Source organism: Ascaphus truei, chromosome 4 (assembly GCF_040206685.1).
Source record: "Ascaphus truei isolate aAscTru1 chromosome 4, aAscTru1.hap1, whole genome shotgun sequence".
Classification (NCBI taxonomy): Eukaryota; Metazoa; Chordata; class Amphibia; order Anura; family Ascaphidae; genus Ascaphus; species Ascaphus truei.
This window is the reverse complement of record NC_134486.1, coordinates 268,864,817-268,885,714: the sequence shown is the minus strand read 5'-3', so window position 1 is coordinate 268,885,714 and position 20,898 is coordinate 268,864,817. Positions and strand designations below refer to the sequence as shown.

General features: G+C 38.3%; 1 protein-coding gene across 1 annotated transcript in view; it reads right to left on the bottom strand.

Moving 5' to 3' along the window:
* Positions 1-20,299, bottom strand: part of LOC142492375 (uncharacterized) — a 70,862-nt gene extending 50,563 nt beyond the window's left edge. Inside the window, exons 1-3 of the mRNA XM_075595022.1 lie at positions 20,272-20,299; positions 17,155-17,490; positions 16,086-16,262 (exon numbers count right to left, since the gene is read on the bottom strand). Of these exons, the coding sequence (XP_075451137.1) occupies positions 16,086-16,262; positions 17,155-17,490; positions 20,272-20,299 (541 nt within the window). The remainder of the gene's footprint in view (positions 1-16,085; positions 16,263-17,154; positions 17,491-20,271) is intronic.
* Positions 20,300-20,898: the final 599 nt, after the last annotated feature.

The window sequence follows — 20,898 nt, the reverse complement described above, 5'->3', positions numbered from 1 at the left end:
CTGGCTGGAAATTCATGGAGTTGTATGTTGATGTTTATTCATAGATTAAGGAAGAGGTTTGTCATCAGTAGTTTCAATAATATAATATATCATTATTATCATTATAATACCATCCAAATATTTTCTTCCAAACCAAACGACGTTTTGCATTATAGGTTTTCAGGCACTAGCTACAGGGCTGCGGTTTAGATCTATCCAAATCAACAGAGTTTGGGGGAAGGGGGCTCAGATTTTGATTCCCCAGTCCCAACTATCCTGAGAGATAGGATAGTTGGGACTGGGGAATCAAAATCTGAGCCCCCTTCCCCCAAACTCTGTTGATTTGGATAGATCTAAACCGCAGCCCTGTAGCTAGTGCCTGAAAACCTATAATGCAAAACGTCGTTTGGTTTGGAAGAAAATATTTGGATGGTATTATAATGATAATAATGATATATTATATTATTGAAACTACTGATGACAAACCTCTTCCTTAATCTATGAATAAACATCAACATACAACTCCATGAATTTCCAGCCAGGGAAGCTTGGGGATTTCTGTCTCAAGTAACATGAACCATTTTTAACAAGCAACGCAGAGGTCACAAGCCCTTTCACGAAGCCAAAAGAGAGAGCAGGAGAGAGTGGCAAGAACCCAGGGAGATAGAAAGAAAAAGATCACGGGCAGACGTTTCCGAGGAAAGAGAGGAGGAACAGGAAAAAAGAAAAAAATCAAATGCAGGCAGAGACTGGGAGGAGCCTAAGGAGCAGTGTCCCAGTCATCCCAGCCGCGAGTCTTACGGAAGATAGTGACGTCACACTAGAGCGCCGGATACACGCGAGGTACACGCGGTACCGGAGCGGACTACCAGTGACTCAGGCGGCTGTGTGTGTGTGCTGGGCCGAGCACCTTTTTATTGCATTTTAACTCACCTTCTTTTGTGAGTATTTCATCGTGGTTTTGGGCAAGTGCCATTAAAGATTTATTGTGCTGCGCAATCCTCTGTCCTTCTTCTTTTTGTTCCCTAAACGGAGTAAGAGGTACAGGATTCCTGAAGACAGGGGCTGCAGAAGGATCTCTTCTATACCCACGGAGGCCAGGAACACCACGAGGGGTTCGTGCGACATCAAGAGGCTTCAAGGGAAGGAAGGTTTAAAGAACAGATTCTCTCCCCTGCATGTGATCTAGCCACTTCTAGTAAGTAGGCAATTCAGATATACATCACTATTTGGAAATATTATTGTTTGTCTCGATATACTGCGCAATGTTTGTTCTCTGCTTGATATCTTTAATATGCAGGATCAAGTACAACATATGAGAAGAACCATCTGTTTTGATGAACTGTGAACTGAGTCTGTGCCCAACCGGACTTTTAAGGTTGTAACCATTGAACTATCATTTCATCACTTGGCACCATTTGGGACTATATATACAATATTTTTTCATTTTTTCATTTTTTATTGTTTTTTCACATATTTTAGCGCCGGGTTATGTCATCTATTTTTGTGTATATTTAATTAGTTAGAGATAATAGAGATGTCTCGATAGATCACCAGGCTGCTTAGTTTAGTTAGTGCACAGCACTGTAGTATTAGCATTAGGTTTAGCGCTTTAAACAGTATATTTGTATTTAAAAATTGATAAACCCTCCAGCAGAAAATGATATATCAAAGTTTATCTGTTTGTTGCCTTGATACATACACTAATATGCACTAACAATCACTTAAAGGTAAGCACATGATACATACAGTATGAAAGGCTCTCATGTCAGTTAAAACATCACTGTCTATGTAACGTTTTGCATATCGCCTGAAATGTCTCAGTCTTTCCCAGGGACTGCTTTATCATATTGAAGTCTCTAGGTGAACTATCCCTGTAATTGCTCTGTAATCCTGCACACATTATGTATCTAATAAATGGTATCACGTACAATTGTTCGAGAGAATGCCAAATGGTTTACAAATATAATACTTTATACTGATCATATCCTCGGTCTCTATATTTCTGCTAGTCTGATGAAGAATCCTGAGAGGTTTGAAAGTTGGTAACATATGAACTATTTGTTGGTCCAATAGAAAGTACTACATCACCTACACCTTCTCCCACCGTTGTTGTTTTGCCACATGGAAGAAAGGACAAACACGGCTAACCACTCTTCTTTGCCTATATACTGATAATAAAAATGTATCTAAATACGAGCACAGTATGTAGTTAAATGCCAGCTGCCATATTAGTTTTTGTATGGAAAAGTTGTGGAACTTAAAGCAGATTCTTCACAAAAGTTGGTATCCATAATAGTCTCTAGCAAATTGCTTTTGAAACTGATTATTGCGGCATTCCCACTTACACATATCAATGACAATGTCCCTGATGTGCATGTATCTTGTGAAAATTGAATGTGTTTCTTTTCATGGAGAAAACAATTGATCTTATTAATGACTTATTTTACTTTCTTTGGCTGTTTGGTTCAGGTAATGGATATATTTATTTCACACGGAAATGGTGATGAATATTTAGAGGTGTAATAATTTATACCACCCAAAGATAAGGTTCTATAAACCTCCATACATTTATATCGCAAAAAAAGTATAGATAAATATCTTGGGAGAAATCTACCATAGCATCTGGTTAACAGAAATACACTAAAAGTAAAAAATATATACATATACTTCTTTGATTGATTTTCTTTTTTAATGCAGCAGTTTAATTATATGAATGCATCATTGCCATGAGTTGCAAAAATAAATTTCTTTTTTTAACTTCTGGTCCTTTGGAACCTGGTTGTCAGTATATTTGTGCAATTTTGCATTCCTCCTGTACCTATTAAAAGCATCATTCCACTCCCTCATCTTTCACAACTATGGAAAAAGAAAAGGTTAGCATTGGGGTTGGGAAACCAGCTTAAATCATTATATGACTTCTGTAAATGCATTTGAGATGGAATTCCAGTTTTAATAAAGAATGGCTTCTGTGGAATGAGTCCAGTAACCTTTATTGAGATTTGCATTATTCGTTATCATATAATTTTTATATTTTTGCTTGATTCGTATTTACTGTGCTATTTCCCTCTAAAATCCAAAATATTTCATACAGACAATGTAATGAGAATTTAGTTTTCTTGTGTTTCTGATGACTAAGGTGCATGATGGGTTAATTTTTGTTTCTAAGATATAGTTAAATGTTGTCTATTTTGCTGTGTTGTGGAAAACTACATTTTACTAGCTGAAATAGATTGTTATGAGAAGCTCACTAGAAGAGCGTTCTCCCCTCGCCTCCCGGTCTGGGATGTTAGCAGAATGCATTGATGTGTTTCCCTGATCAGGTTTGTCCGGCATGTAAGAATCAGACCCTCAACTGTGCCTAACTGGAGGTGTTCTCAGCACTGTGCGAAGTACAAATGTGATCACAGGAATATATTTACCAGGCATTTCTATAGAAGAAATGATGGGGATCCCCCGGTTATTGATGACATCGTGAGTGATATCCTGAGTGTCATAGAATGATTATTTATACTCAAAGCTAAGTAACCAATAAATTATATTTAAGTAATAATCTCCTCAGAACAGGGCATTACTGGCCAATAATGCCCTGGCTGGAAGAGTTGAAGGCCCGAGGCAAAGCCGAGGGACTTTAACCCAGACAGGGCATTATTGGCCATTAATGCCCTGTTCTGATGGGATTATTACTATTATAGGCTAAATGTAGGCTTTTTTCATAAATAGTAGACACTTTTGTATAGTTATATAGATTTTTTTTATAAAAATAAAATGGTAAATACATGAAAGCACCTCTATATATGCTTACACTGCAGATATCTATATCACACACTGCCGCCCCTCTGTGTACACACACACACACACAACACACTGCAGCTCTACACACACACACCAACGCCACACACAACACACAAACTGCCGCTACATCCAAACTCTGCTGCTACACACACATACACACAACAGCACCACACACACTGCAGCTCTACACACACACACAAACTCTGCAGCTACACACACACACACAATCTTTGCAGCTACACACACACACACTGCAGCAGATACACATACACACAAACTCTGCAGCAGCCACACACACACACACAAACTCTGCAGCAGACACACACACAAACTATGCAGCAGCCACACACACACACAAACTTTGCAGCAGACACACACACACACAAACTCTGCAGCAGACACACACACACTAGATAGATAGAAACTGCAGCTACAAACAAACTCTGCAGACAGACACTTACTTTGCAGCTACACTCTCTACGTCCTCCTCAGTGGCTCTGTGCACAGAGGGAGGGGGAGGAGTCACTGCCTGGCTGCTGCTTCCTGACCAATCCCCTGCCCTATCTGAGAGCTGTTCCTGCCTCTTGACCAATCCATTGCCCTATCTCAGAGCTGTTCTGAAAAAAGGAAAAGCTGATTGGCTAGAAAAAAACACTTGGCAAGCTGCCAAAAATTCCAGGCATTACAGAATGAATAATGCCCAGAATTTTAACCAATCAGAGAGCAGGGATTTCAATAATGCCCGTAATTTTACAGCTTTAGCCTATAATTACTAATAACAACTGGTGTTGGTGTTATTCATGTGTGCACTCGTGGCTGAGATCAACAACCTGAATCAAATCTCTTGAATAAGTAATTTTCTTATCAGAACGGACAAGTTCTCAGTGCAAAATACAGTTCATTTTAACTTTGAAGTGCATTGGCAAGCTCACTATATACTGTATAGTGAGGACAAACCTCTGCTCGTATACTGTTCCTTCTATTACTGATAGCTTTCAGCTATTGTAAAAATCTAATTTACTGATGAATATGTTACAATATATAGGCTTAATGATTTTTAAGAAGTAAGATGTACATGTTACAAAGCATCTTTAAACTGTATTGAATCACATTAACTATACTGTGGAATCTTCAAAAGATTGTGATAAAGTAACTTCCAGCAGGTTTAACTAAAGTTCCCTTTTGATGAACAAGATGCAGGATATTTTTCATACCATAATCACATTTGTGCTTTTTCGGATGTAACTGTACATCTCGGTTGTCTTTGTACAGTTTCACTGACATACAGTAAATGGAGTTGTACAGTATAAACACTATTATACTGCATTAATCAAAGTAAAAACATCTACTGTAGTCAAAGGCACAAATAAAATCTTTTTTGTGTCTCTTTCTTCCCCACCCTTCCTCTATTATCTATCTACTTACCCTGCCATGTTTACATCTCCTTTGCTTTACAACACTGTTGTTGTAGATCAATAACCCTATGAACTGTTTGATTCAAAAACTGCCTAAGGTCTTTTTCATTCAACTTCAGTTCCGTCACTGGAATATATGTGATGTGCTTTTTTTTTTTGTTGCTTTGGTTGTTTAGAATTTTCAGCAGAAATGAGAATTACATTTGAAGGATAATGAGCATGCATGTTTATAAACGCGGTGAGTTGGTAGCCTTCCTGCTCACATGGCTATGTGCTTACTATTTAATAAACTGTGGTTTTTCTACATGCGAGTAATTGGTTCAACTGACACAAAACAGAACATTGTTGTAATAAGTAAATGAAAGTTAGTGAATAATAGTAATATAAATAAGGTATGTGGTTGATAATTGGACAGCAAGAAGGCATGTGCTTATTATTGTCTTACCTAAAGGAAGGATAGGTATTTGTCTGCTACAGATCTAACATTTGGCTGGGAGTGTGGTTAGACACAGTACAATGACCACAGAATTGGATGTAGTTAGCATTTAATACTCTTGCAGCTGGGAAAACAGTAAACTGATCCACCGTGTTACTGTGGCACAGAGTCACATTCAGCTTTGTTTGTAAGCTTCACTGGGTACACTGCGTATAGAGCAAAGATCAATGGGAACTAACTGTGGGTCTTTCCAATTTGATGAAGATCAGTGTCAGATTGTATCTTTACAACAAAAGACACTTATGTTTCTTTAAATTTAAAGTGGTCAAGTGTATTTCATGATATATTGTATCAGTGTTGGTGTCAGAAGAAGCTGTGTTCTTGGTAAATGTTTACGTATGGCACTATGTAGATATTATACGTAGATGTTTTGTTGTATTTTAATTATGAAAATAAATTGATACCAATTTGCATATCTCTTCTAAAACAAAAGCCCCATCTGGTTCTGATATTTTGTGCATGGATAAAACTTGAATAATTTCTTTATGTGTTTATTTAGGATTAAAATATCAAGGTATAAATTGTTATTTGAATTACTTAAAGACAATGACATTTGTAGTGAACTTTTCAGAGAAAGCAAGGTTATGTTTGCAGGTAGTTATCACATTTTCGGAATAAAATGAAGGCGACAGTTGTAGGAAATGTAAACAGAGTGTATAAACTTCATATATAAATAACTTTCATGTTGATCCATTATATGTATCCATATCTGCAAACAAATTTACCAACCACAAAGTAATATTCAATTGCTACATTATGTAATTATAACTAAGTAAAGGAAAATGTTTGCATTAACCTTGAAGAATTATTGCTTCATCCAGTTGTAGGTCAATATGTTTTTAGTTATATATGATTAGTTTTCATATAAATACAAATAAATAACGTTTTGGTTCTTACTTTAAGTGTTTCAAGTATATAGAGGAATGCCCATTTAGGAGAATATTTACCATATTACAGAAAGAAAAAAAAAACATGTTGTGCTAGTTTGATTATTTAAATTAGCAAAAAAACAAGTTACATATATGTTGAAGCAAATTGCATAGATTATTTTCATTGTGCTCTTCTATATTTGAGCTCTTTCTGGAACTGTTTTAAATAGTTTAAACCATGTGAACTATCTCATTGCAATGGTTGCTAGAAAATGTGATGATAAACAAATTAGTAATGCACAATGTTTTAAATACAACCAGAATTATTAGCAGGTATGGTAAAAAGCCGCTAATATTATGAATACTGGTTACCTGAGGTTGGTGGAGTACAAGATTTTATCCCAAAAATAGAAAAAAAAATGATAAAGTGAAGTACAGTTGTAGATGTGAAACACTTATGAAAATGTCTCACTCTATGCACTCACATTTGATCAGAAGAAAACTTGCATTGTTTTAAATGTTTGATGTTTCAGGAGATGAATATTTTCTTTCACTCCTAGGTTCACGTTTGCATAGTGTCTCACAACTCACTCAAATAAAAAAAGTAGGACATAGTGTAGATCGTACAAAAAAATATTAGAAAACAATAACATGTTGCAATCCCACTCACATTTAGCAGGTATAAAACGAGCATGTACTACTGCAAGTTGCATGGCAGGAATAGCAGTAACTGATGTTCCAGCTCAAACATTGAGACTCCAATCTCCTACGTCACTTCCGTAATTAATAATTATAAACATGTATTTATTTACAAAATATGAACAGTAGCAAAAATGATAAATACATAGGTTAAATATGATATTAGCTCAGTAAGTATAGGTTAGAACCATCTTTGTATGAATATTCATGATGAGAATGCATCTGCATTACATGAGATAGGACTAATCATAATACATTATTTAGTGCACAAATAATAAATAATGTGGACACGGGAACAAACATGCCTTTCTAGTATTTCTAGTATTTCTAGCCCTGGGTCGTAAGTATTTTTGTTATATATTCCTTTATTTGCCCTTTCCCATTTTAATGTGCAAAAGTATGTGTATTAAAATAAATGAAAAATGTTAGAAAACAGCATCTTTCTAGAACCCAATATGAAAATAAAAATTGTAATGTGTTAACATTTTCTACATATTTAATAATTATGAACAAATATAACAATTACTCATTAAAAAGTATCAGTCTGCAAGAAATCTACACTTGTGCAGAACCAATGAAATTATAAACATTTGTTGCGTAATTATAAAGTTAGATTATACCCCTAAAAATGCAGTCTTTAGTCTCAGTAAATATATTAAATAGTCACCTAAGTAATGTTTTTCTTTGCATCCTGAAACATGCAATATTGCTTTTCAGAAAATCTGTTCACAATTCTGGCAGTTAGAAAAAATAAGTATATTTTGTTCTTGGTGATACCCTAAAAGCAGTTACGATAAATTACACATTATAGATATAGACTTATGAGGCCTCTGAGAAAAATATCTTAAAAAGCAGTCGAAGCAGCCGTTTTTATTGTTTTTTAAATCCCTTTAATATGTGCATCAATACAATCCACACAGTAATAAGTAATTAGCTAAGTTGCCGATCGATCCGTTCTCATGTGATCGATCGGTGAAGATTCGACTCAGGGGTTCACTAAATGGCTGTCAGTGCAGCAGAAGAGGACCATAGATGCAAAATTCTGTGGGGAAGAACATGTGACAGGCAGTCACTAGATATAATTAGTCAACTGCTAGAGGAAAGGCAGGGCTCAAAAAGTGGTGAGCTAGAGCCTTTTTAAGACGAGGAAGTGATGTCGGATGTGACTTTGTATATGGTTGCTATAGAAACAAAAGATGCATGTTACATTATAATAGATTTAAAATGTCATTCAGAGTTGTTTTTTTTTTTTTAAAACACACTACAAGTATTTTCTCATAGTACAGAACTGGTTTATTTAAAAAAAAAACACATGTAGGATATTGCTTGGTCTGCAGCTTTAAAATATTTTCAAAGGTGATATGAAAAAAAAGGAGCTTTGTAAAAAAAATGTGCATAAACGTTTGATCTAAAGCCAAATAAATTATAAGTAAGCACGCTCTGCTTATACTGATTTTGGTGATTTTGAACCAGCAGAGGCCGTAGCCACAGAAGCGCTGAAGGTCAGCAGAAGGCTGATGCTGGTTCAGACCAAGCCTCAGGAGGACTTCAAAGGAGGTCCGCACCCCGGAGGTCTGTCTGGCCATTCAGCCTGGTTACGTGTGGGCAGTCAGCATGGCCGCCCAGCACATGAACAGAGTGAAAAATTACAGTTGCAAAGGTTTAAGAGGAACCCTACCACCACTGCTCTATTTCAGTACAGTGATTATGCCCCTTTATTTTTTGCATCCTTAACCCCTTTACTATTAATTTACCAACAAATACAACCCCTTCAGTGCCAAAGGGCAGACAGCTCCCTTAGCAAGACGCATATGGATTTATGTGGAAATAATTTTAAACTGTTTCTTGGGTGGAGGGGGTTAAAAACTGTAGCTAGACCCACTTTAAAGACTAGTGTTTTTTTTCAGCAAGTCGTGCTTTTTAGATCAGCAATTTGGCTATTAAAATTCCCTTAACATAATACAAGTGCTTTTAATATATAATACTTGAGTGCTATTGTTTTTCTATATGCCGTAATGCATCATTAAACCACTTAAGCATAAAATAAGCAGTCAAATGTTAAACTAGGGCGTGGCTTGCAGCCAAGCAGAATGGCCATTTAACTCTGGAGCTCCGTCTACCTTTGGCCTGTCAGCAGCCTAACAGACCAAATAATTGGACTTTACAAACCTCAAAAATGTAGCTATCTAGTCATTATTACAGCAAGAAATGACTGCAAAAAAAAAAAGAAGTTAGGAACCTCTGGTCAGATCAGCACGATATGCTGTCTTCCAAGGTAAATGAACAAGACAAAATAGTAAATGACATACATTGCAAAATGGAAGACTTAAAAAATTGTGATAGATGCATAAGAGGATCCCAGAATTATGTAACCAGCAAGAAATTAACACCTACTGTACCTGCAAAGACTGTTCCAGATAATTTTGGCTAATACCTCATTAACTCAGATCACACTAGACAGAGCATATAGAGAGCCCTCAGAGCTAAACCAGCGCAAAGCAATACACCACGAGATATAGTCATAAGATTACATTATTTTTCTGATTAAATGAATATAATGCTCAAGGCACAAACCATTCCAACAATCAAATTGAAGGGGGAGGAGATTAACATGTTTAATGATTTATCCCCCATAACACTACAACAATGGAGGGATCTCCGAAAAATAACAGGGCACCTACAATCAAATGGGGTATCTTACAATTAGGGATTCCATTTTAAATTGATGGCCTCCTATCAATGCAAGACGGCAACTCTGAAAACAGAGGAGGATAAAAAACAATTCTTTAGCAAGAACGATAGAGCAGAACACACCATTACAGAGCATATGCGCTTCCTAGATGAAATAAATGGAACACGGTGAGTAAGCGAGCTGATAGAGAATCGAGACAGGGATCACCACAGCATGAATAAATACTGATCTGCACAGTACAGAAGTCTCTGTTCACAAAAGGTGACTGAAATGAAGCAGCACATTCGCAGAGGAGAATGTATGCTATGCTGAACTATAATGCTTATGAAGCAGAAGATAAGACTTTGAATCTAAAGCTCCATTTAGGGTTGTAGAGGAAGAGAAAGTCTACACTACAACCAACAAGCAAATAAAAATTTAAACCTTGAAGTTCAAGAGGGTACTTTACTTGTTACCTGTGATGTGTAAGCATTATATTCTACCATGTGGCAGTGTCTACATATTTTCTGCAAATACATGATTTAGAATTTGGTAATAGGCAAGATCTGGTTATTAAGTTATTAGCTTTTATTTTACTGTACAAATATTTTCTTTTTGATGAGAAATTGTATTTACAGATTAGATATACTGCAATCTGGGCAACATGTGCCCCCTCGTATACTAATTTTATGGGGGGGGAGGGTGAAATATTCTTTGTTGAAGACATGGTCGAATTAGCATGTTGTATTCTACTCTGGATCTGAAACATTGACAAGATCTTTTTCCTATATTTATTTATTTGTAAATGTTTACCAGGAAGTAATACATTGAGAGTTACCTTTCGTTCTCAAGTATATCCTGGGCATAGAGTTAAAATGACAAATAATACATGGTTACAAATACATAGATACATAAGTGAAAAGGTATACATTATATACAAGACATTGTATGCACAGTTAGAGATAATATATATTATAGGTATATGTAGCAGATACAGATCAGATTAAAATGTGAGAGAGCTTTAGTTTTGAAAGAACGTAGTCTGGTGGTGGCTGTGAGAGTCTCCGGTAGATTGTTCCAGTTTTGGGGTGCATGGTAAGAGAAGGAGGAGCAGCTAGATACTTTGCTGAACCTTGGGACCATGAACAGTCTTTTGGAGTCAGATCCCAGATGATAAGTGCTAAATGTGGTAGGGGTGAAGAGCTTGTTCAGATAGACAGGTAGTTTGCCCAGAAGATATTTGAAGGCAAGACAAGAAAGATGAACTTTGCACCTAGACTCAAGTGATGTATTTTGAACATTTCACAGTAATGTGTGTTGTAGCTGCATTGGAGAACATATATAGGAGGGTGGCGTCAATATGTGCCATGATTGCATTGAGGCGTAAAATGATAACCACCCCAATATTAAACTTACTTTTCATATCTTCACAGATACTTTTTTTTTGGACCATAATATCCTGATCTCTCCAGACAAACAAATTTAGACTGATGTCTTTAGAAAAACTACTACTACAAACAGTTTAATCCAGTTTGATAGCCGCCACCCCACACCCTGAAGAGGGAGATACCTGTGGGGCAGATGCTTCACTTAAGGCATAATTATTCAACTGAAGATCGTTTTCTTAGAGGGACTAAGGAACAAGAAATATGTTCCTCGCAGGAGGGTATAACGGAGATGTTGCAAAGATGCACTACATAGACTCTCCTGTTGCCTAAGCATGCTATTGATACACAAATTAGAACCCAGACTCCAGCTAGATTTATCTTGATGTGATATAAGATTTGAAATATCCTTCAAAAACATTGGGAGTGTTACTGGAAGTTGCTGCTATTTCAGAGGCAGTGGGCTCACATGTACAAAATGACTTCTAGAAGGGCCCCCAACCTAAAGAACCAACGGATGCGCAGTCACTTCAGTGAAACCCCTGTTAGATAAGATATTTCTGTTGGTTCCTTTGCATGTGGTTTCTGTAAGAGCTGTGGTTTCATATCTACGGTCAAGACATTCAGGAATTGTACAAATAATAGGGCATTTACTTTTAAGGACTATATTAATTGCCATATATCTGGAGTTGTGTGTTTTCTGTCCTGCCCTTGTAAATTAATCTATGTAGGCATGACTACTAGGGAACTCCATAAGTGGATTTTAGTAGACAGTTGTAAAATCATACAGCTACAGATTTTTCCCAAGCCAAACAGTTAACCAGCATTGCAAGACTTTCTTTGTCCTTTCATAAAGGCTACGCACATCGATTATAAGCTTGGAGTACTGTATTGTGACAGTGTGGCCTTGTACTGTAGGTATGGTCAGAAAGGACCTTACACACCACTTTCTTGCAATGAAAGTCCTTTATTTCCCTTACTAGGGAAGCAGGTTGCAGTATACTCTTAACAAACAGAGAATAGAGCTTTTAAAGTAAGTAATGCAAAATAACACAATCATCTCAGGTACAGAGAATGGAGTTCAGGCTCTGCCCTAGACAGGCGCTCATCAACCTGTTTCCTCACAGATTGAGAGCAAAATGAGAGACAGAAGGAAGTCTGCTGCTTGCTTTTTATACCTCCCCTTTCCAATCAGCTAGCAGACCTACAAGATAGGATGTGGTTTTTCTGGCCTGCTTAAGTCAGAGAGTTTTTAACCTCTTATACACTCCCCCATATACCTCAAACCTCAGAGTGTTGCTCCTCGCACACTTGCCTTTGGAAACATCCGTCCCCCTTACCGGGACAAAAAATCTGCATTTGCATGTAACTTCCCCGCCCTATGTTGTATCCGGAAGGAGAATGTTGAAGAGAGAGGTACCAGTGTGTGACTCTGGAGTTTGTGTCCTTCATTGTATGAAGCCATTTTAGGGTATCATGGTCTGTAACCAGGGTAAATGTGACACCAGGAGATAATAGCAATGGTGTAGTTCAGGGAGCGCAGAATCATATGTAAATAAAGAAAAAAACATACATAGTGCTAAAATGTCTGTAGTCCAGAATAGTGAGGTATTGTAAATCTATGCAGGTGGTCAATACCACAACTAATATTACCTAGTGAGGTCAACTGGCATCAAAAGGTATCTTTGGGATGTTTCCCCATCTGTCTACATCTCCCCTGGTTTTTGTGGAGGTTAAATGTTCACCCCATCAACATCTCTACCTCCAGTAAGGGAGGGTTATCTATTCACTGCCCCTTCACTCATTGGGGAACTATGACTAGTTTGGGGTGCCTCTAACTCTTGAGCGGTACCAGCCTTTACTACCTTGGGGGCACCTTTATTTTTCTCTATCCTGCACTGCTTTTTGGTTTTTCGGGGGCGGAACCTGGAAAGAAACAGCGCTGGATAAGAAAAAGGAAACAATTCCCCGCCGTATTATCTCTGTATTATTCCTCCCCTGGGGCCGAAAGGACAAAATTGAATTTGTGAATAATTTGTCAAAGAACCTCTTACTCCCACCCAAAATCACTGGGTATGGAAGTTTCTTGGCGACTCCCACCAACAAAACCTCAGAGTGTCCTCCCACATTTAGTTTTACTCTGGCACGGGGGTACTCCTTGACATCTCCATATATACATTCAATGCGTACCTGGGCCAACCCTTTAAGTTAATCTAAGGCAACCAGTTCCTACTGCATTACTGTCTGGCTATAGCCAGAATCAACCAACCCCTCAACCTTAACTCTTTATAATTCCAAAGATATGAGGAATTTAGTTCTGACAGGGTCTATCGCCTCCCCCTGTGTCAAATAGGCGTGAGCATCATACAGTCCATGTGGGGACACTGACAAGATATGTGACATAGCTCGCCACAGGAAAAACATGCTACAGGATCTGTGGCGAACACCGACTCCCTTCGGATTCTGGAGTCTCTTGTAGACCCCTATTGGACACCCCCCCCAATAGGGCCTAGTGGGTGCATACCATGTCTCATATTGCATGCAGCCGGAGCCCTCCACTTGACCCCTCCGTCTGCCTGGTGGAGGAAAATTGCCTTTTCTGATGGTACTGGGTCTTTTTAATGCCCACCCTCTTTCTGCCCTCGGGCCATGTCGTTGGACTGTTCTGTGGCCAAAAAGTTCTCCATTTGTCTTGTGGCTTCCATGAGGGTATGGGCTGAATGCCGACAACCCCACTCCCTTTCACCTAGGGGCAAAACATGCAAAAACTGTTCTAGGGCGACTAACTCTGCAACATGGGTGGAGCTGCTGGTCTCTGATTTTAGCCACTGTGAGCAGTGGTCCCGTACACGTTGGGCTAGGACTTGCAATATATATCTGTGCAATACTACTCTTCTCAGAAGCTAAGCAGGGAAATAAAAAAACGAAGCACTGGTTCCACTGAGGTAAAAATAAACACAGAGGTGCGTTCCCACAATAAAAGTTTTAATGGATCAAAAGCACAAAAACAGAACACCTACGCGTTTCGGGCTTGTGGCCCTTTATCAAGGTGAATAGAAATACCCAAACGAGTGCATTTAAATACCTAATTTCGGCGCTGGTGTGACCAATCCGGCGCCACTTCCTGGTTCCAAGAGGAGAATGACACAGGACGTGACGCCGGACGTATGACGTCAGCGCGCTCGGGTCGTAATAATAAAACAAACTTTATTTAAACAGAAAAAAATGGACAAAGTAACACTCCTTTATATGAATGAAAAAAACGTTACCTAAGTATTAAAACATGATTAAAAACAAATACAAACAATAGAAATGAGCTAATCTCATGAGCAGAGGCAAACAATTGCTACATTCATAGATTGAGCAAGTTCTATATCTGCTAGGAACCCACAGTTCAGAATACAATATAAGTGGCATGTGTCAACCTGGAAGAATCTGTATATCTGTCTATCGACATAATAAAGAGCAATAGTGTATTTCATAACGTAAAAGAACAATAAATTGCCACTTGATTAACAATATATGGTTTCCAGTTTGAATCAGTCACCATATAGAATATTCAGATAATTAATTGTAAAGGATTATTATGTATCTTTATACTGAATGGATATTAGTAAAGTGTAGAGGACAATCAATATTTGACATGAGATATATATTCGTTACTAAAAATTTACAAATAAATTCACAAAATGATTCAATCGAGCAGGAATGCATTACTATATCATAAATTAAGCATAAATTGTAATTAGTAAGAATTTACAAGTTATCTTCACAAGGCAGTTCAGTTGAGCATAAATACATTGCCATATTGTAATTAAGCATGAATTACAGTTCAGTTAAGCATAAATACATTACTGTTTCGTAATAACTGTATATATATATATGGCAAAAGTATAGCTAAACATATCAATGAGCTCAGACGGTAACAGTATATATTAAAAAAGACAGATACCTCTCTCATAAGATCGGGGGGAAAAAAAGGCAAAGATGACAGAAATCAATTTAGATTAAACCATTTCTAGAGCAGGAGCGGTCCAAGATCCCAATCGAAATTGAGACCATTTGGAATGCGTGTATTCAAAGTGAAAATCCAAAATAATTCTCTCCTGTCTAGAATGCCATTTCTATCCCCACCTCTAATGGGACATGGTATGTGCTCTATACCTATATATGAGAAGTTATTCACATTATCCATACTGCAGTTAGTAAAATGAAGTGAAACAGGGTGATTAACATCTTTTTTTATAATTAAACGTAAGTGTTCGAGTATACGAACTTTCAGGGCTCTAATCGTTCGGTCTATGTATTGTTTACCGCACCCACATCTGAGTAGGTAAATTACATATGTGGTGTTACAATTTATAAAGGATGTGATGTTGTAACTCTTCCCTGTACTGGTGGAGGAAAATTCAGATTTAGATGACATATACTTACAGGATTTGCACTTTAAGCACTTAAAACATCCCTTTGGCAGATAAGAGACCAATATCTTTGTAGTGAATAATCTGGGTGAGACATAATTAGAAATTGTTTTTGCTCGTTTATACACAAATTTTGGACCCTCATTGTAAACCTGCTGTAAAACAGGATCGCCAGCTAGTACAGCCCAATGTTTTTTCACAATGCTTTTAATTTGATTTGCTTGTGTGGTATACTGCATAATAAACATTGGGGATTGTGAGTAAGAGTTGTTTCTTTTTTTATTCTGTAGTAATGTAGACCTATCCATTTCATTAACTTCTTTAAAGGTATTATTCACATCTGAGCGTGAATAACCTCTGGCCTCAAAGCGGTTCATAAGATCCATCGATTGGTCAAAAAAGTCTTCTGAGTTAGTGCAGATTCTTTTTAACCGGATCAGTTGACCTTTAGGTATGCTTTTTAGTAAGGACTTGGGGTGGCAGCTGTCAGCACGTAAAAAGGTGTTCCATGAATTACTTTTGCGATAAACATCTGTATTAATATTCATAAACATATCGATAAACAGATGCAAATCCAAATAATTTATATGGTGGAAATTATAGTTTTAGGTGAAGTGCAAATTTAGATCACCACAGGAAAAACATGCTACAGGATCTGTGGCGAACACCGACTCCGTTCGGATTCTGGAGTCTCTTGTAGACCCCTATTGGACACCCCCCCAATAGGGCCTAGTGGGTGCATACCATGTCTCTTATTGCATGCAGCCGGAGCCCTCCACTTGACCCCTCCGTCTGCCTGGTGGAGGAAATTTGCCTTTTCTGATGGTACTGGGTCTTTTTAATGCCCACCCTCTTTCTGCCCTCGGGCCATGCCGTTGGACTGTTCTGTGGCTAAAAAGTCTTGTGGCTTCCATGAGGGTATGGGCTGAATGCCGACAACCCCACTCCCTTTCACCTAGGGGCAAAACATGCAAAAACTGTTCTAGGGCGACTAACTCTGCAACATGGGTGGAGCTGCGGGTCTCTGATTTTAGCCACTGTGAGCAGTGGTCCCGTACACGTTGGGCTAGGACTTGCAATATATATCTGGGCAATACCACTCTTCTCAGAAGCTATGCTGATAGGTATCTTGGTTATCCGCATGCGATCCTGATTGACTTGAATATAGTCGAGTGATCCAGTATTGTCAAGTGCACGATATGCCGCCTGGGCTCCTCCTGTTAACTGCAGGGCTAGATGGATGGTCCATTCCTCCTTGGGCCACCCTGAAAAAAACGTGACTCACTCAAACGATGAGGAAGGTCTCCAGCTCATCATCGGGTCCCATTTTCATCAGCCTAATGACAGGTCTCATCTCCAGTGCCTGGGTTACAGGCTGTGGTACTTGGGGTATCCGCATTGGTTTCAGCTCCCATCTGTTGTACCAGATGCTGTTGAGCCTGTGTCTGGTGAGCTGTTATCTTGAGGCAACACTGCTCCAGTTGCTGTTGCTTCAGGCTGCCTGGTTTTCAGTCTCTCACTGCTGTTGTATGGCCTAATGTTGCTGCTCTTGTGCAGCCTGTTATTGCTGCTGTTGTGCGGCCTGTTGTTGCTGCTGTTGTGCGGCCTGTTGCAGCAGTAGCTGTAATTTCTGTTGTGGTTCAGCCCAGTTCTCAATCTCTCGCTGCTGCTGTTGCTGCTTTTGTGTAGCCTGTGGCAGCAGTAGCTGTAATTGCTGTTGTTGTGCAGCCCAGTTTTCTGCGTCTCACTGCGGTTGGCGGCTTAGTTTTCCACCAGAAACTATATCAATTTTTCCATCTCCATTTTGGTAACTTCATGTGTGTTCTATATACTCATGCAGAAAACAAAAGTGTAAACTGCCCTCCTATAGAATGAAGACTACATTTAATTATAAATCTGTGCAAGTGCTCAGTGCAATGTTAATACACAATGTGAATACTATAAAGGTGAAGTGAATTGTATTAAAGCAAAGTAAATGGTTAAATGTAAATTGTTTAAATGCAACGTGAATAGTCAGCCTAAGCAAACGTGCCAAAAATAAGCAATTTTGAGCTAGGAGCGTTCTTATAACATCAGGCGTATGTTTTCTTTTATTCCTGCACCCTTTGAATGGGACTTTTTTTATATATATATATTTGTAATTATTTTTATCTACTCTACTGTTCATTGCCTATGCCATTAACTTATCCATCCACTATCTTATCTATTTTTATGTCATGTTAAATGTTGTGTCATGCTGTTTTTTTATGTTTGCAAAGCTGAATCAAATGTCAGTGATCTATTAAGCTAATTGGTGTATCCCCTTGACTGCCCTGATTGACAGACCAATCGGAGCCAAGCTAAGGATATATATACCAGGGCTCACTGCCATAACTTTAAAACCCCTGAGGAAGTGTGGTTACCCACACGAAACGCGTAGGGCTGTTTTATTCTATTTTGGACACTTTTGCTGAGTACAAGCTGTTATATCGCTGAGCGCTTTTGTTGAGCAAAGTAGGGGCAAGGAGGTGTGGATCGCCATTTCCCTGAGGCTTCACTGGATTCACCAGTCCTGACGTCACACCCGGCGACGTCATTTCCGGTTTCGGCGCAACGGAGACGTCATTTCCGGTCCTCACCAGTAAGGAGCAACAGAGGGAATACACGGCATCCTGAGAACCCTGCGACCACCCCACACGTGGATTTCGGCTCACATTGACTTATGCGAATCTACATCTGCCGTCCTGTGAGTGTTATTCAGATTTTAACCCACCGGAGCGGCATATCAGCAACCTGTCCTACTTTTTATTTTCAGTTATAATAAATTAACTTTTATCACTAGCTTTGCTTTAATGTTGTCTGTCTAGTTGTGTCTGTCTGTCTTGTCCCCCTGTGTCAGCCAGCTTGCATTTTCATGTCTGTGTAATCTGTTTAGCTGTGTTGCACTAAATTCTCTCTTCTTTTATTTCATGTTCCACATCCCCTGCATGAATTCCTAACGGAGCACTCAAAGATTCAGTGACTGTAGCACATCTTGGAATTGGGACTATTTCTACTGGACTTCCATCCATTGTGGACTGATCAGGCGCCGGTATCTCTCTTTTATTTATTTTTTCAAAAATAAGCAATACCACAGTGAAAATTGCTGCACAAAAAAAACCTTTGTGGAATGGTCCAAAATTCTCCTTGCAGAACGGTATTCAAAGATTGGGGAGTGCAGATTTCTAATATAGCAGAGTTGATCCCAAGAGGATCAAAAAGAGCTCCCTCACAAATAGAGCACTCAATGTTGGAGTACAATGAGTAGACTAACAGTGGTCTAACAGGTAAGTGCTGTCGATAGGTCAAAATAAGCCTACCATGACCGGAAAAGCCAGGGAGAAAAATAATAAAGTTTTATTCAAATAATTTGGTTAAAAACACATATATCACATTCAAACATTAAAATAACCCCATAGTGAAGTGGCTAATCAAGCAATATATTAGTAAGTATCCTGATAATTCATCAAATCAAATTGCTATCAACAAGCGTCCATTATCTAAATTTCAATATTTTACAGATAAGTAGGTAAGTACCACTCAATGCCCATAAATAGCAAAGATGGTCACAATAAGTACAATTAAAGCAAGAGATTATCAAATTCCTGTTACCAACAGGTATTGTGTATCCAGCTCAGTAGTGAGTAAAATGTATCACATAATACACCCATTCATAGTATAGCTAAGCTTTCAATTAGGATTATATCTGTGTTCCCACAATGATGGATAAAGGTGGGAAAAGGTATGCTACTTCAAGGATGAAGAAGGCTCCGCTATGTTGCATAAAAATAGAAATGGTATATTCTATTCTCTTGGTATATCGTAGTCATAATACTGTGCAATAAGTGCAGTGTGACCATCAATAAGAGCATATAACCACAGCGGGTAAGAGATAAACACAGTAGTCTCCGTCGCTAATACAAGCCTGGCTGAAAAGGTGTCTCTCTGCTATCTCTGTAGTCGGACGCAGCCACTTCTGATGATGTCACTTGTGACGTCACAAATCCCGACGATCGTTTCGCATGGGCTACACGCTTCTTCAAGGGGATATTTTGACCTATCAACAGCACTTACCTGTTAGACCACTGTTAGTCTACTCATTGTACTCCAACATTGAGTGCTCTATTTGTGAGGGAGCTCTTTTTGATTCTCTTGGGATCAACTCTGCTATATTAGTTATTTTTTCCCTCTGAGCACCTGTTTTCACATGATTATACTTTATATATACATATATGGATGAGCGGTTTTATTTCCTTTATAGGACTACAGATTTCACAACATATGTGGGAAAGACATAAAAACACAATATAGTGTAATACATTTCCAATTTATAGTGGGCTGTTGTTGGTCCCTGGATTACCACCATTCACTTCACATGTAAGTGTTTTCACTGGTATTAACCAGTTTTCAACTGCACTAGATATGTACACTGTAAGCACATGCTTGGACATTTTAACCCCATTTGGGCCATTTTCACATAACACTAGTTGCAGTCAGTGTAGGGACCTGCCTATGAGACTTACCTTGGCATTTGGTGGCAGGCTTGGGCATTATTTGATCAAAGGATGTAACTAAAAGTCTCCTTTATCTCATAGATTTGCACATCATGTATATATATTTATTTCACATATATTGTCAACCTGGACACATGATACATAAAGCTTGGCCCCCTGCAGACGCACTTACTAGAATTCCCTCCTACTGTCTCTGTACCTTCTCCCTACCTACTAATTAGATTGTAAGCTCCTCAGAGCAGGGACTTCTCTTCCTTAATGTTGCTTTTATGTCTGAAGCACTTATTCACATGACCTGTTATTTATATTATTTGTTATTTATATGATATGTATTACTACTGTGAAGCGCTATGTACATTTATGGCGCTATATAAATAAAGGTAACATATAAGGTACTTGCATAAGCAAGCGAGAGAACCCCTTTAGAACAAGCACTCGTGGGGTGATAAAGGGTATGGATAGATAAACATTTATTAAATAATTAGGGTAACAGTGAACACAAAACTCTTAAAAACAAATTAAACAGCTAGTTCCCAGTCCTATAGACTAGGCTGGTTGCCATGTAGGTCTAGGGAATCCTAATTAACTGGCATATGCAGGTTAGATGTTTAGCTTATGCCTCAGTGAGGTATATAG